This window comes from Barbus barbus (assembly GCF_936440315.1).
Source record: "Barbus barbus genome assembly, chromosome: 28".
NCBI lineage: Eukaryota > Metazoa > Chordata > Actinopteri > Cypriniformes > Cyprinidae > Barbus > Barbus barbus.
In genome coordinates this window covers 24,055,746-24,073,136 of record NC_136756.1, presented here as the reverse complement: position 1 = coordinate 24,073,136, position 17,391 = coordinate 24,055,746, and the positions used below count along the sequence as shown (strand labels likewise).

Below are 17,391 nucleotides of genomic sequence, written 5' to 3'. Positions count from 1 at the left end.
TCAGGCAGACATCACAAGGTCATGGTGAGCTGACTAAATTAAAATTTTTATGTCGCAGAACAAAACTACCCATGGGGCTATGAATACCACTTGACTAAGTGTATTTAGTTATTTGATGCAGTGTTGATTTGTACATATTGTAAAAAAGTGACCCTTTCAACTGTGAGAAACTACCTGTTCTTTTCTTATCTCTCATTCTGCTTTAAGAGTTTTTGATTTTGTGAACAGTTGATTGTGTTTAAGACAGGAGGGGATAAAATAACTAAAAATCAAAAGTCAGGAGGGAAAAGTAGCTGGAGTTTTTCTCTAAAAACTGCTGGCTGACCTGGGTTGATTTTTTTGTTGCACACATTCCTGTAAGTGTTAACATGAAGGTAATGTGTTGTAGAATGCAAGGGAGAAAAAATGTTGCCACAGCTACAAATGCTATACTTTTTATGAATACATTAAGCTGATTTTGCACGTGTTCATTCAGCAAAATTTCCATTGTTGATATAAAAGGAAATAGCATTTCATATGCAAAAATTATGGTTAGCATCAGATGTTCTGTGAAAAAAAATATGAACCTTTATAGTGAAAATACATATTTAAAAAATGCAAAATAAAAATTCATGAGCCCACTTGACCTTTTCATGTGCTAATCTGATACTATATTTGATAAGGATCTATGCACAATGCACAAAATAAATAAAATTACAGTAATCAGAAATAATAAGAAACAAATCCATCAAGACATTTTCAATTTAAACTGTCGCTTCTGTCCAAAATAATCCATAATAACACTTCCTGCAGTGATAACGTCAATTCCTTGTTGTCTCCATCAAAATCCACCAGCATATTTAATAACTGTTTTGGAGTGTAAACGGTGCTTAATCTGTGCATATTTCTTTTAACTTTGTCACTAGAGAAAGCAATAGATAGAGGCCTTTACAGTGCCTTGCGAATGTATTCATACCTCTTCATTTTTTTCACATTTTGTTTTGTTGCTGCCTTATGTTAAACTGCTTTAAATTACCCCCTCCCCCACACACACACATCAATTTACACTCCATACACTATATTGACAAAGCAAAAACAAAATTGTCACAACTTCATAAATTTATTGAAAATAAAAAACTCAAGTAACTCATACCCTTAACTAAATATTTAGCTGAAGTACCTTTACAGCCTCAAGCCTTTTTTGTTTGATGCGACAAGCTTTGCTCATCAACATTTGGCAATTATCTGCCATTTGTCTCCTCACCTCTTCACCTCTCAAGCTCTTTCAGATTGGATGGGGGCAGATGCACATTTTCAGGTTTATCCAGAAATATTTGATTGGGTTCAAGCCCAGGCTGTGGCTGGGCCACTCAAGGAGATTCACAGTGTTGTGTATAAGCCACTCTTGCTGTGTACTTAGGGTCACTGTCCTGTTGGAAGGTAAACCTTCTGCCCAGTCTGAGGTTCTGAATGCTCTGGACTGGGTTTTCATTAAGACTATCTCAATATTTTGGTGCATTGAGCTTTTCTTCTATTCTGATGAGTCCCTCAGTCCCTGCTGCTGAAAAACAGCCCCATAGCATGAGGCTGCTACCAGCACACTTTACTTTTGGGATGGTACTCTGCAGGTGATGAGCAGAGCTGGTTCCCTTCAAACATGATGCTTAGAATTGAGGTTTATCAGACCAGAGAATCTTGTTTCTCTGAGTCTGAGGGTCCTTTAGGTGCTTTTTTGTGTAAATTCCAAGTGTGTTTTCTTTTGTCTTCACTGGGGAGAGGATTGAGTTTGGCCACACCGCCATAAAGCCCAGATCGGTGGAGTGCTGCAGTGATGTTTGTCCTTCTGCAGATTTCTCTTATCTCCACATATGATCATGGAGATCAACTAGAGTGACCATCAGGTTCTTCGTCACCACTCTAACCAAAACCCTTATCCATCAATTGCTCAGTTTGGTCAGGGGGCCAGCTCTAAGAAGAATCCTGGTTGTTTCAAACTTCTTCCATTAAGGGTAACAGAGACTACATGCTTCTGTGACCCTTCAATGAAGCAGAATTTTATTCTGAACTCTTCCCCAGATGTGTGGCTTGACGCAAACCTGTTTCTGAGCTCTACAGACAGTTTTTTTGACTCCAGGGCTTGATTTTTGCTCTGATATATATTATCAGCTGTTGGACCATTTATTAAGACGTGTGAATTTCCAAATCATACCCATTCAATTGAATTTGCCACAGGTTACCTTCACTCAAAGTCTAGTAACACCTGCAAGCAATATGAATGCTCCTGAGCTAGATTCCAACTGTCCCAGATAAGGGTATGAGTACTTATGCAATGGAATCATTTAAGTTTTTTATTTTTTAATAAAGCTGCAAAGATGTTTAAAACCTTTTTTTTTTTTTTGCTTTACCGTTATAGTGTATGGAGTGTAGACTGATGTGGGAAAAAGTAAATTAAAGCAGTTAAAAAAAAAAAAAAAAGGGGTATGAATACTTTCGCAAGGCACTGTATATTTCATTCAAAAGCAATAGTTTAAATTTATGGACTGGAGTGGTGTGGATTTCTTGTGGATATTGTGGATTACTACTGTGATGTTTTTATCAGCTGTTTGGACTCTCATTCTGACGGCACCCATTCACTTCAGAGGATTCATTGGCGACAAGTGATGGAATGCAAAATTTCTCCAAATCTGTTCTGATGAAGAAACAAACTCATCTACATCTTGGATGGCCTGAGGGTGAGTGAATATTTGGGTGAACCATTTCTTTAAATTTAAATCATAAATGCAAATAATATTGATTGTTCTAAACTTTAAAGAGATAAATCACCACAAATATTTCAAAGCATCATAATTTATCTGCAATGATGAGACACGCATTAGTAAGCAGATAAACTATGCTACGAGGAAACAAAAAACAAGGTAGTAAACACATTTTATTTATTATTACACATAAAATATGAAAACTGTCAGAATGATTTTCAAAATCCAGAAGAGTTCATTCCATAATAAATAAAACAGCAATACATCCAAAACAACACAAGAAAGAATCAATGTTTAAAACATTGCCAGGTGTCAATCTAAAAATATTATTTTATTCATGTACCCAAAGAACCAAAATGCAACCGAGACAAAACTCTTCAACTTTTCAGTTCATAAATATTTCTGGGTTTGTTTCTCTGCACTCCATATTCATTTTGTCTGGATCCAGAATTGTTATGCTCCCTTAGGAATCTAGTCCTCCTTAACAGCCTGGCCTTCATGCTTCAGGAGGACATGTCCACCACGCACTTGATATAGATGGTGTCATCTTTGCAGTAGGCGTGCTTAGGTGACTTCAATTTCCCCAGAGGGAAGAAGAGGGGGCACCCGCTGGCCACATTCATCTCTGAGATGGGGCGGTGGAAAGATGCAGAGGTGAGGTCGGGACGGAAAGCGTCGATGACGTGCTCCCTCTGGTTCTGATCTATGAGAAAGAACGTGACCTGCCAGGCACGTGGAGGAGATGTCAGCGGAAGGTCACAGAAGCCACTATTAAAGGGGTCATATCATGCATTTATTATTGAATTCTTTGTCCTGAGGTGCACTCAGTAGGTTTTTTGCACCATAAACAGCTGTAATTTAGTTTTTTAAGACCATTTTACATTCTCTCCAGCACTTTGAATATAATGACCTGCTTTTTGCTGCGTTGTCTTTAACAGTTATTTCTAAATGCTTTCTTTAATGTGAAATTGAATGTGAAAAATGTGTTTTTAACTGCCTTCAATAGCAGAATCTGAAATGCATTTAATTTTACTTATTTTTTTATTTTTTATTTATTTATAAAAAATGACTTTTTCTGCTTTTCTGATGTATGTCTTCATATTACGTGTACTAAACACGCACACATGAGATGGTAACGTTATCATCTGAGTGCTCACTTCAAGTGTTCGGCCCTCTTGAGAAGAACATGATGCTCATTTTACAATGATGATAACTGCAAGACAGAAGCAGGATAGACTTGGAGACAGTGTTATTTTAGTATTATGTATATAGTATATTTAGTATTTAGTATATTTCAGTATTATTTATATTATATAGTATTTACTAATATTACGAATTAGCTTTTACTTTGTCACTTTTTTTAATGATCTATTTAGCTTTCATTTAGTTTAAGTAATTTATATTTTATTTAGTCATCAAGGCAACATTTCTAATTTTCATTAATTTTCAAGTTTTTAAGTTTCAGTTTTTCCATTTATATTTTCTTGATATATTTATATATTTTATTTGAGCTTTATTTCAATTAAAAATATTTGTAATAGTTTAGTTATAGTTAAGAATATGAACTCTTGATAAGATAATATAGGTTTTTGTGTTCAAAAACGTAAGATACGTAATTGAGCACATAAGATAGTGATCAATTTGGATACAATATTCTACGCTCAGAATTAAAATTCAAATAATTTGAACAAATTGTCTTGCTGGACTGGGAAGAACATTTTGAGTTCAACATATCTGCAGTAGAATTTCATAATACATCAAAGCTTTTTCTATTTCAAAAGATCAAGGATCATTTGATTCCTCATGATATGACTCCTTTAATGTATGAATTCACAATGTAAGCGTCATTAGCTAAGAGCAACACAGACGTTCAGAAAATGATTGATTGGATCACTGATTGACAGCTTGATTATAGCGTTTTACCTTGTGTCTGAATGGCCATGAAAGAATGGGGTCGTATTCTCCTCTCATAATAACAAAGAAAAGAGAGATATGCGTTCCCTTTCCAGCCCCATCTCCGTTCAAGTAGAGTCGCATGCACACTTTAAATCCATACCTGGCGGTGTAGAAAGCTGAAAAACACAATGCGTTGTCATTTTTATGTGAAGCGTGATGGGCTTTAGTTAAAACTCTTAAAAATAGCAGCAGATAACCAGAGAGCTCCTTTCATCTCAAAAATCAAATGTGTGGCTTCCTTTTTCTGACTGTTGTATTGGAAGAACAGTTATTCTGATATCCTGTTCTGTAATGACGTGAAAGAAAACAAGTCGATGAAATTACCTTCAGTTGTTCTGTTTCAGCCATTCTTGCTGTCTATTATGGTTGTGTTCACGCAGACACATGACTACTGGGCAAACAACCCCATTTCAGCCTTTATAACTGCTTCACATTTGCTGTTTTCGCTTTCCCTTTCGCTGGTACCAACTCAATTGTTAGCACCGGTCTTATGAATGAGCATCGATTCTACTTCAATATACGATAACAACTAACATTCATTCACCACAGCTCTCCTGATGAGTCCAATGCATTAATGTATTCAGTGCTGGCAAAACTGTTTTGCTTCAGCACAAAAGTGAAAAGTGATTGTCAATAATGTATTGATTACGTCAACTGAAACTGCAAATGGAACATGCTTAGAAAAATAAGGCCCACAAGGTGTCACAAGGCCTGTCCCCCACACAAACCATCATATGATTTAGAATATGATGCACAGATCATACGGGCATTTCTTGCACAGATCATACGTGCATTTCTTATTTTGTAGAAATATAATGTTTTTCTATTTAGTACTGCCCTTTGGAAGCAACAGAAGATACTTGCATGTTTCCCGGAAGACAAATTAAGTGCAATTTACCTTGATCTTCAAATTCAAAAAGTTTTCACCCCCCAGCTCTTAATGCATCGTATTTCCTTCTGGAGCTGATATCAGTAAACGTTTGAACCTTTTTTAATAGTTGTGTTTGAGTCCCTCAATTGTCCTCAGTGTGAAAAGATAGATCTCAAAATCATACAGTTACGCCTGGAAAGGGTTCAAATATGCAAAAGATGCTGGAAAACTGAAGAATCTGCAGGACATGGAGGATTTTTCTGAAGAACAGTGCTCAGTTTAACTGTTCAGAACAAACAAGGGACTCAAGAACAACCATCACAAAACAAACAAAAAAAAGTTGTGGATCATCCAGGTAACCTCACACAATATTAAGAACCAAGGGTTCCCAAACTTTTGAATAGGGTTATTTTAATCATTTCAGGTATGTTTTGTCTTGTGAACAAAATGTAAACATCTTTTATGTAAAATATCTTACTCGGGACAGTACCAAAAAAAAAAAAAAATAGCATGCATTTTGTATGATCTCTCTTATTTTGTTATTTTGTTAAAATTACTCATTTTCACAGATTCTGCAAGGAGCACTGTATATATACAGTGGGAGGGGAAAATTTGATCCCCTGCTGATTTTGCTCCTTTGCTCACTTACAAAGAAATGATCAGTCTATAATTTTAATGGTAGGTTCATTTGCACAGCGAGAGACAGAATAACAACAAAAAAAATCCAGAAAAATGCATTTCAAAAAAGTTATAAATTGATTTGCATTTTAATGAGTGAAATAAGTATTTGACCCCTTCACAAAACATGACTTAGTACTTGGAGGCAAAACCCTTGTTAGCAAACACAGCGGTCAGATGTTTCTTGTAGTTGGCCACCAGGTTTGCACACATCTCAGGAGGGATTTTGTCCCACTCCTCTTTGCAGATCCTCTCCAAGTCATTAGGTTTCGAGGCTGACGTTTGGCAACTTGAACCTTCGGCTCCCTCCACAGATTTTCTATGGGGCTAGGCCACTCCAGGACCTTAATGTGCTTCTTCTTGTGCCATTCCTTTTTTGCTTATAAGATAGAAGCGTGTGTTTTGGGTCATTGTCATGCTAGAATACCCATCCACGACCCATTTTCAATGCCCTGGCCCTGACGGTACATGGCTCCGTCCATCGTCCCTTTGATGCGGTGGAGTTATCCTGTCCCCTTAGCAGAAAAACACCCCCAAAGCATAATGTTTCCACCTCCATGTTTGAAGGTAGGGATGGTGTTCTTGGGGTCATGGGCAGCATTCCTCCTCCTTCAAACATGGCGAGTTGAGTTGACGCCAAATAGGTTGATTTTAGTCTCATCTGACCACAACACTTTCACCCAGTTCACCAAGTTTTCAACTTCAGCCGGGACTGTACATGTGCTTTCTTGAGCAGGGGGACCTTGCGGGCACTGCATGATTTCAGTCCTTCATGGTGTAGTGTGTTACCAATTGTTTTCTGGGTGACTATGGTCCCAGCTGCCTTGAGATCATTGACAAGCTCCTCCCGTGTAGTTCTGGGCTGGCCTCTTTGGTCTTGGCCATGGTGGAGAGTTTGGAATCTGAGTGATTAATTGCTTCTGTGGACAGGTGTCTTTTCCCTTTTAGAGAGTGCTCTTAATCTCAGCTCGTTACCTGTATAAAAGACTACTGGGAGCCAGAAATCTTGTTTCATTCGTTAAAATGCAAATCAATTTATAACTTTTTTGAAATGGTTTTTCTGGATTTTTTTGTTGTTATTCTGTCTCTCACTGTTCAAATAAACCTACCTTTAAATTTATAGACTGATCATTTCTTTGTCATTGGGCAAATGTACAAAATCAGCAGGGGATCAAATATTTTTTTCCCCACTATATATATATATATATATATATATATATATATATATAGAGAGAGAGAGAGAGAGAGAGAGAGAGAGAGAGAGAGAAAGAAAGAGATTTTACTCTGTCATCATTTACCCTCATGCCATTCTTCTTTCCAGATATAAGTTGTAGAAAGACAAAAGTGTAGTTAAGAGAGTTCAAGAAGAAATTCAGTCATACAGGTCTAGAATGGCATGAGGATAAATGATAGAGTAAATGAGAGTAAATGACAGAATGTTTATTTTTAGAGAACTCTCCCTTTCAGAGCAGTACAGGAGAGATATGTGCTTTGGTACCTGGCGAGTACTGACTGATCTTTTGGCCACTGGCAGCCTCTTTCAGTCTCTGGCTGACATCACACAACCGCCAGAGAAAAGTGCCATCATATGAGATGTCCTGCTGGGCGCTGATACACTGCTGCAATGAAGTGATGTGAATCTCTTTCCTGACCAGTCTCTGCTGCTGTTCCGCTACCTAGAATGTGATGGAAAACCATTATCATGGATGAATCACCCACAGGTACAGATTGGCTCACTGCAAAAGCGCAATATTAATGTATCATAATGGACCTTCAGAGCTAGTTAAGGTCAGCAGCCTTGTATGAGACAATTCGAAATACAGAAAAAAAACAAGATGTCGACATCCTATTAGACACATCCTTTTTTTTTTCTTTTCTCAACCGCACTTGGAGAACTGTCACACAAATCTATTTTCTACCACTCATTCCCTTCTCATCCTTACTTCAACTTATCTCTTCATTTTCAGCATTTCAGAAGTGTCATCTCGGCTCCCGTGTGTTAAATAACCCCTCCAGGTCAAGCGTCAGAATACAGAATACAATCATTTGTTATCACCTCCCGGTGTTTAGATGAGCACGGGGACAAATATATCATTTCAGATCGCCCCAAAAGAATACCTTTGTTAGTTTTATGTGAGTCCTTATTTAAAGCATGATTTATGCAACCCAGGGGCTACAAAAAAAAAAAACATATCACAGGAAACATATGTTTTCCACAGATTCCTATATAGCATTTCAGCTCTTTTGTAACACAAACACATTCATTAGCTCCAACCATATTGCAGATTCACAGCATGAAATCAATGCCTAGTTAACTGCAAGGACACATCAAAGTAATGAAATATGTTGTTGCTATTTACACACGGTGAAAAACAAGAGCTTTGATTTTAATAATCCAGGATGGAAATAATTTGATATCAGGGTTGTGCACCATTCAGAACTGCACTGAATTCCTGAGGCAGCAGGATGCACAGTTGTAATTTGATTTTGAATTTAGATTAAAATAATTAAAATAAAATAAAGTGAAATTAATATATCTAATGTAAGTGCAGCTGTTAATAATACAGGTCATATTCAGTATGAATGAACCATAAACGTTATCATACACATATTTTTACAAACATGAAATTAATGATGTTTAATTGATGTTTGAAAGGCACAATTTGCATTTAAATTATATTAAAGGGATAGTTCACCCAAAAATTTAAATTTGATGTTTATATGCTTACCCCAAGGTCATCCAAGATGTAGGTGACTTTGTTTCTTCAGTAGAACACAAAGGAAGATTTTTAACTCAAACCGTTGCAGTCTGTCAGTCATATAATGGCAGTCAATGGGACTCGCGGCTTTGAGAGAAAAAAAGACATACAAAGACAAAACCAAATCAAACCCTGTGGCTCGTGATGATATATTGAGGTCTAAAGACACAAAAGGATCGGTCTGTGCAAGAAATTGAACAGTATTTATATAGTTTTTCACCTGTCACGTGCCGGCTGCTGTGAACGCACTCAGGACGGTTGGACAGTGTGGTGGATCAGAGGTAAAAAAAAACTATATAAATACTGTTCAGTTTCTTTCACAGACCGATCGTTTCGTGTCTTTAGACCTCAATGTATCATCACGAGCCGCAGGGTTTAATTTGGTTTTGTCTGTGTATGTTTATTTTGACTCTCAAAGCCGCGGGTCCCATTGACTGCCATTATATGACTGACAGACTGCAATGGTTTGCGTTAAAAATCTTCATTATGGTTCTACTGAAGAATCAAAGTCCCCTACATCTTGGATACCCTTGGGGTAAGCAGATAAACATCAAATTTTCATTTTTGGGTGAACTATCCCTTCAATTTTATTTAATAAATAAACCAGCTATATTTCATAATCAATTCATTCAAAGTTTGAATATTGGAGACAATGTGATGGATTTATGGATTTTTGTGGTGCTGTATTAAATATTGTGAATTATTTAGATAATGTTGAACTTTTTTTATATTATTAATAATACTTTTTCATAAAGGATGCATTAAATTGATCAAAAGTGATAAGTAAAAACATTTCAAATAAATGCTGTTCAATTCATCAAAGAATCCTGAAATAAATGATCACAGTTTCCATAAATATATACAAACACACACACACACACACACACACACACACACACACATATATATATATATATATATATATATATATATATATACAAACTGAACTGCCGTTCAGACCTTTGAATGTATTGTATGCCTGTTAAGTTAACCCTAACCCTAACACAGAAAGGCATAATTATTTTAATTTAAATGTGTTTGACGCAATTATGTAAATATTTCTTCCTGTTATTCCATTTCCAAATCTGGCCAATACAATTCGCATTCCAACAAATTAATTAAAAGCCAATTCCATAAATTGTATGTACTGTATGTGTATGGACAGAACATTCTCACAAATCTATTTATTTGAGACCATCACCAAAAGACTATTTAAAAAACAATTCAACGAATAAGAAAAAAATCTTTTTTTTCTAAACCTTTCTGACAAGGCATTGCAATTCTGATGTACTGGTGGACATGATTGACAGGATATTAGCAGATCATTTGTCTGTGAGCATCAGTGTGGCAGCACCACCGCTATGCAATTTCATCATCTGTACAATGTCTACAAAGTTCCCTAGATGTTTAAAATCTGCTTTCTTCTAAAAACAAATCGTAATAATGGCATTTCAAAACTAACCACTGTTTACAAAACCATTTAATTCCATTTAAAATTGAGATTTCCATACCATTAGTGTCATGACACAGATTTATTTTACAACTTACCTTGGTTTCTAAGTGTTGAATGAGCTGCTGACTGTTGTAATTGTCTCTCTCCAGCGCAATCACACTGATCTGCGTCTTCTCCACCTCTCGGTTCAAAGCTGAGATGATGTTCTCCATAACCTGCACTCTCTGCTGTAGAGTGTCCAGTTGCTGGCCCACAGCAATTTCAGCCTGATCATCGTGGAGACTGAGAGCCTTATCACTCACTCCTGGATCCCCCCCGTCGGTCTCAATCTCACTCTCACTCTGAGAAGTGTAGGAAGCACCACACTGTCCAGGCTGAAGAAGATCAGGGCTTTCTTGGTAGCCTCGCTCAGCTGAGGAATTCAAGGTACGCTGAAGAGCTCTGGTCACATCCAAGAGAAGCTGTAGATGACCGACATGGCTGCAGGATTCATGTTCTTTTACTTTGTCTGCATTGCCCTGAAATAAAACATTGCAGCAAAACTTATCATTCCCACAAAACACTACTTTCTCCACTGCAATAACAAGATTTACTTAAGAAGTGAAACTGTAATGAGACTGGTTTTTAGAGAAAAGTTTATTTTATTTATTTATTGTATTTTTTTTTCTTACACCGTTGATGATTTTTGTTTGTTTATTTTTCAAACAAAAATCTTTTAAAAGAATTTTAAGGAAAATTCATACAGGAAATAAAACAGAAAAGTATTATTTTTTGAATAAAAAAGTACAGTACAGGATTTTTTTTCTGAGATTTTTTTTCAACTTTTTTTTTTATTCTACAAATTCTTGAAAATGATTCCCTTTAAATTTAGAGCATATCTTTTTTTCCGCAAAATCTTTGTTTTCTCTGTCTAGCTAATATTAAAATATTAGAGAAAAAAATTAAGATCAATTTAAACGCATTTATAAGTACTTTTCACAATAAATATGGTTCCAAACAGCCATACAACCCAAATTAACATTTATTAATATATATTACAACCCAAAATAATATTTAGAAATAAATACGTTTTTTACATAACTATAAGATTATAAAGTATATATATATATATATATATATATATTATAAAACTATAAATATATAAAGCTATATAAATATTATATGAATTATAAAAACTATATACACTTTTTATTTGTTACTGTTAGAATACTTTTAATATTTTCATTTTAAAAATTGTCCTCTCAAATTTTCTGTAGACCATTTTTTTAAAACGTGGCTCAAGTATCTATAAGTTTCTGCTCAATATAAAACTCTGTTCCACAACTATATAATACATCATGATTAACATAAACAGGTACCGTTCTTAAAATACCAACCTTAAAATGACAACCAACGTCTGAGAAAATGCATGGCTCCTTCTTTTTTGAGCTGCCTGGGTGATTATTCTACAAAGGAAACACAGAGACATACTTTAGAATTGTTCTTGTTTGTACATTCACTTTCAGGGTACAATATTCAGTGATCCACCAGCTTTTCTACCTTTTGTCGTTTATCTGTCTTCGTCGTCTTCTTATCGCTTGAACTGGGACAAACATGCTTCTGTGAAAAATGAGGAAATGTCACTTTCACTAACAGCAGTTAGTGATGAAAGTTTTGCCTAAATAATTTTGTGCCACAAACTTTCCAAAAACATCTCATTGAGACTTTTTATCTTAATTTGAAGCGTGAAACACATTGCATTTGAAGATATCTTGACTAATGTGTGGCGTTTGATGACTGATGTTTAAATTCACTGGATTGCTTGTTTTTTTCCCCTTCTTTTTATTCCTCTAATCCATGTGTGTGCATGGTCCCGATGGGTGAAATGGAAAAGAAAGTAATATGGGACAGCAGTAAACACTGGAGACTCCATCTGTGGCTTAAAACCGAGCCACGGGGCTTCAAGCAAGGGCACGCTGACCCAAAACCACTTTAGCAACAACGAAAAAGGCAGAATATCTTGCACTATAGGCCTACTCCCACAATATGTATCATATCATACATGTATATATAATTTGCACAAATATATTGTTTGTATGTTGGTTTTTGAGACATATTCTATATAACTGTTTTCAATAAAATATCCAAACATACTTAAAAATTCCCCTGAGAAGCTAAATATGTGTATGACAGTTTTGTGTTCATGGAACATATTTAGAATTAGGGTTATTTTTACTAAGTTTGAAAAATAATCTGACCAAATGTGAGTTCAAACAAAGAAGAAAATAGTAAAAGAAAAATAAAATTTTCTGATTTCTTATACAGTTTTGCTTGTTTTAAGGATCTAAATTAATTGAGATATTTTACTAGATAAACAATGCAAAAATACTGATTTGGAAAATAATATTTTGCAGTCTCTAAAGTGTCATTTTCTAACCTTACCTGGAGTTCTCTCAGTGTCAGGACACCTGAACAAGAGGGACATGTGGTCTTGTTGTTGGGACAGCCTCTCTCCAGATGTGTAGCCAGTGATTTCCTCTGCACCATTAAGCCACAGCCGATGTTGCAAGGGATCAGGGCATATTCACACTGACCCTGATGGTCCTGTTGAATGGGTCATTGAGCATATTAAAGGGATAATTCAAATAAAACATGAAAATTAATCTCATGTCACATCTGTATGCTATTTTTCTTAGAAAAATAAAAGACTTTTGTCATCCAAGAATCTTCAGCAGCTCTTTTGTATACAAGGACAGTTCATAATGAGTCTCCAAAAAATGTCTATCCAGAAAAATAAGCACCTTACCAGTTAAATTTTAGTAAATACTTTTGGGTCTTCTCCTCACATAGGTTTATTGTTTGTCTTTAAAAGACTTATTTTTATGTTTTAGTAATGGTGTTTTTGCCAGGTTTAGAGCTTGGTGGTCACTTTGAACTGTTTCATTGTTTGTTTTCTAGTGCAAAAAATAACAGCGTATGGATCTGGAACAACATGAGGGTGAGTAAGTACTAAGTAATGACAAATTATTTTATTTTTGGGTGAACTACTCCATTAAGCAAGTATGATTGCTATAAATGAAATAATGCTGCTTTATTTCTATACACTTAACCTCTAAAACTTATTATGCTTTTGATCATAGTTTCCACTGAAAAACATAAAATCTATAACCTAACCTACATGTCTCTATTGTAATAGGGAGCTTGTGAATAATACCATACTCTCAAAAGGCTTTCAGACTTTCGAGTACAGAAAGAAGGTAAAAATATAAAAGACTTCCATTAGGCAGCCATGAGGGTCAAAGTCATAGAACATTTTACTCGACAAAACACTGACCTCTAAAAGTTGTACAAGAGGCTTTTCAAAACCTAAAGTATGAGTTTGTGACTAGTCTATAAGACTGAGGATTGATTCACTACATTGGATAGCATCTGCACAACAGCTCTATGATTTTCTCTATGCCTTAATGGCTGGTTCATGTTATGAAATGACCACAAAGCTACCATGTTAGGATTCCCGTAAAATAGCATCTTGTGGTTGTAACCGAATATGACTGCCTGCCATGAAATGCAGCTATTTTTTAATGATTTAACAATCTGATAACAGAAAAGCCATGGTTGCTAATGTGATCAATACAAGCCCCATAATCCACATTGATTTTGACTCAGTCAAGTGTAAAAGACATCTGAGAGCATTACAGTGTTCTCAATAGCTTTATAGGCTTTACGTGAATGTGTAGCAGCCTGTGAACTGCCCTGATCTCTGGTCTTATATTTATTAGCTCAATGTTCTAATCTGAACTACAGTGGAAAGTGCTAGACTTGATGGCTCAGGAAGTGGCTCATATGCGTGATCGTCACATCATGTCCTCTGAAGTTCAAAAAAAGCATTTCCCATGCTATAAATAAATACATAATTCAGAAAAACTCACAAATCAAGTACGGCCTTGATCATTCATCTGCTTAAATAGTGTTAAATGCATTACAGATCCATTCAAGTAATTACATTGCTGATATAGAATAAGACTATCTGTATTCTTATTATAAATGTCAGAAAGGTAAATAAACTGAATATCTATAGAAAAGTACCTCAAAGTTCTTCAGGGTGCTTCTCCAGGGGCAGCCTTGGTTGGCACAGTGAACTTTCAGATCCAAAATTTCCTTATTAATAGCTGCATCGTTGAAGAACTGCAGTTTAAACAAGAAGGGAAAATATGATAACTTTCCGAACATGAGTCACGATGCTTCCACTGTCAAAATCATACCTTTGACAGATCTGAATATGAACACACCTCTGTAGCCATCACATATTTTATCAATAGATAGATAGATAGATAGATAGATAGATAGATAGATAGATAGATAGATAGATAGATAGATAGATAGATAGATAGATAGATAGAGTTTTGATTACCTGGTCAAGAGTCAGTACACTAGTGTCATTCTCAACACTGGGATCTTCTTTACATTTTGTGCACAGGAGGTCCTTGTTGTTTCTATGGTGAAATAGAAGCCTTCATTAATAGCATTCATTTATAACATTTTAATAAATCTTATACATAGCGGTTTAGATGTTACTTAGCTATAGCCTATTTTCTCACATTATAATAAGCTAGCCAACGTTTATATACATACACACGCACACACACACACACACATACACATATATAACCGACATACATCAGCATCTATACACCTTTTTAAAATTTCATGTGGTGTTTCTATATTTAGGTAGCTATGGCACTGTGATTATATGCCACAATTAAAACCACTTTCAAAACCGAAAATAATGTCTTGCCAACCATGTCCTGTGTGTTTTCATGAAACTGTGGTTGTTCTACTTGAACGCTTCTCATTCTCTTACCTGACCAGCCAGTTGACGCACGCGAGGCAGTAGCGGTGACCGCACACCGTTTGACGCGCTTTATTCAAGACATTATTACAGTTGCTGCACAAATACTTCTCCTTCGGTACTTCATCACAGATGCTCAGAGGGAAACCCGACGGGTACTCGTTCTCACCCGGTGTGGACGAAACCCCGTGTAACGACGGGTCTAGAACAGCTGATCCAGAAGCCATTGAGGTTTTTGATGAAGTGTCTGTACCAGCAGCAAGTTATAATGACATATTGATATGCTTTTGACTTTCTCGTGATATAAGTTACCCGCGGTAGAAAAACACCACGGGGTTCCCCCTCTTCAAACACCCGGAAATATAATTGCGCTGTTTTCCGCCCACTTATCAGGCACATTGTTACAGACAATATAGCCTTAATAATTAGGGGAAGGTCTACAAAATAATAAGAGAAAGAAAAAAGTTGTGGAATTATTGTTAAATTACAGGCTAAGTGAACGTGACAGAAACACTATTCACTTCGGCTGTGTCTGAAAAACTAGTGAGGGTAAGTTACTAAAACAAAAAGCAGAGTGCTGTCTTGGTGAGCAGCTCACTAGCTCGACCTACAGAGTGGTCAGCGATCAAAAACAAATAGAAGCGACCTCCAGGGGACCTTCTATCCTTTCCTAAAAGTAGCTATTCATGAATAAATGTGTATGTGAAATTATATTTGCAATGAATCAGTTTCACTAAATGCCATGCATTCTGAGTAATCCGAACTACGTGAACCAGTAATCCTTATTAGTCGAGAACCGATTCACGAAAATGAATCTGATTTCCCATAACTAGCTACAATACTGCCATTTAGGATAGCGCCGACGATGCTCATAAGTGTTGTTGTCTATGTAGGCAGCTCACTAGGTGTTGAGCCGCCTCTCTCTCGCTTTCTCAGAATTTGGCCGTCATATCCGTCAACACGGAAAGTCCCTGTTTGAAAAACTACCTGCGGTTCCAATGCGGTGGACACGTTTCACGGCTGTTTTTATTTTTCATGCTCACCGTCTCTGTTAATCATGAAAGTGGCTTGTCGGACACGTCATTAATTATGGAACCATAAAGCGAGAAAACATAAATATTATGCTATTACTTAAAAGTGAGGTATTTCGATACTCTCCATCCTGTTTTGATTATCATGCATTGCCTTATTTAAAGTAGGCTATACTGTATAAGTAATATTATTATTATTATTACTTTATATCATGATAACAGTAAAACTATATATTGATTCTTGCGTATTAGCATTTTATACTACTCGATAAACTCAAGCCTTTGTGCAAACCAGTGAACATTTTCATTTAATGAGATTTTGACCAAAATGTGGTTCTTTTGGTGATGAATGACACAGAAACCATGCAGTGAGACACTCTGCTGTGTCATTTATTCTCTGTAGAACCCATCTTGTTTTAATCTCTGACCTTCATCCTTGGAATATTTGCTTATATAATTGTCTAAAGACTTAATGCTTCACTTAAGCACCATCCACTCGCCTAGAGAGTATGTATTGATCTTGTTAACCATATGAGCATCATTTCATTTCAAGAGAAAGTGGAAAAACCCTCAGAAGACCCTTGCATTTGCTCACTACTCAAACAGGAATCTCCCATTCAAATAGCAAGCTGCATACAACGTCACACAAACTTCACAGTCAGACTATATAGTCATAGAGCTTAAGGTCACATTTCCTTACTATACAGCGGGTGCCAGAAGTAGTTTTTCTCTTAAACCTGTAAATGTCACTGCGTTGCCAAATATTCATTTCGAAAGCTGCAAATAATTGCTGATAAATGATGAGTGAATGATGGTCTGTAAAACATTATGAGATGATACATGCTGTCTGAATTGAGCCAAATCAGAAGACAGCCGATTAGATGATAAGAGAGTGAGGGAAAGAGAGCAAGGGAGGTCATTTTTGCTAAAGAAGGCAGTCAGGGGGGTTTCAATATCTGGTTGAAGGGATTAATGACTTGGGTAAAACTATTCACCTCTACAAGGGACATTCTTCACCTCAAATCAATTACTCTGTAATAGGAGAGCAGGGCTAGGCTGGCCTGTTTTTCATTAAACAGC

The 17,391-nt window shown here is 36.1% G+C and overlaps 1 protein-coding gene across 1 annotated transcript; it reads right to left on the bottom strand.

The window, feature by feature from the left end:
* Nucleotides 1–2,889: 2,889 nt before the first annotated feature.
* Nucleotides 2,890–15,644, bottom strand: LOC306848116 (TNF receptor-associated factor 1-like). Its single transcript, XM_079382475.1, has 10 exons — nucleotides 15,293–15,644; nucleotides 14,843–14,924; nucleotides 14,518–14,616; nucleotides 12,874–13,035; nucleotides 11,992–12,051; nucleotides 11,829–11,897; nucleotides 10,548–10,970; nucleotides 7,739–7,916; nucleotides 4,659–4,807; nucleotides 2,890–3,457 (listed from the first exon to the last, which is right to left on the bottom strand). Exons 1-10 carry the CDS (start codon nucleotides 15,505–15,507, stop codon nucleotides 3,239–3,241), a joined length of 1,656 nt encoding a protein of 551 aa, XP_079238601.1. The 5' UTR covers nucleotides 15,508–15,644; the 3' UTR covers nucleotides 2,890–3,238.
* Nucleotides 15,645–17,391: the final 1,747 nt, after the last annotated feature.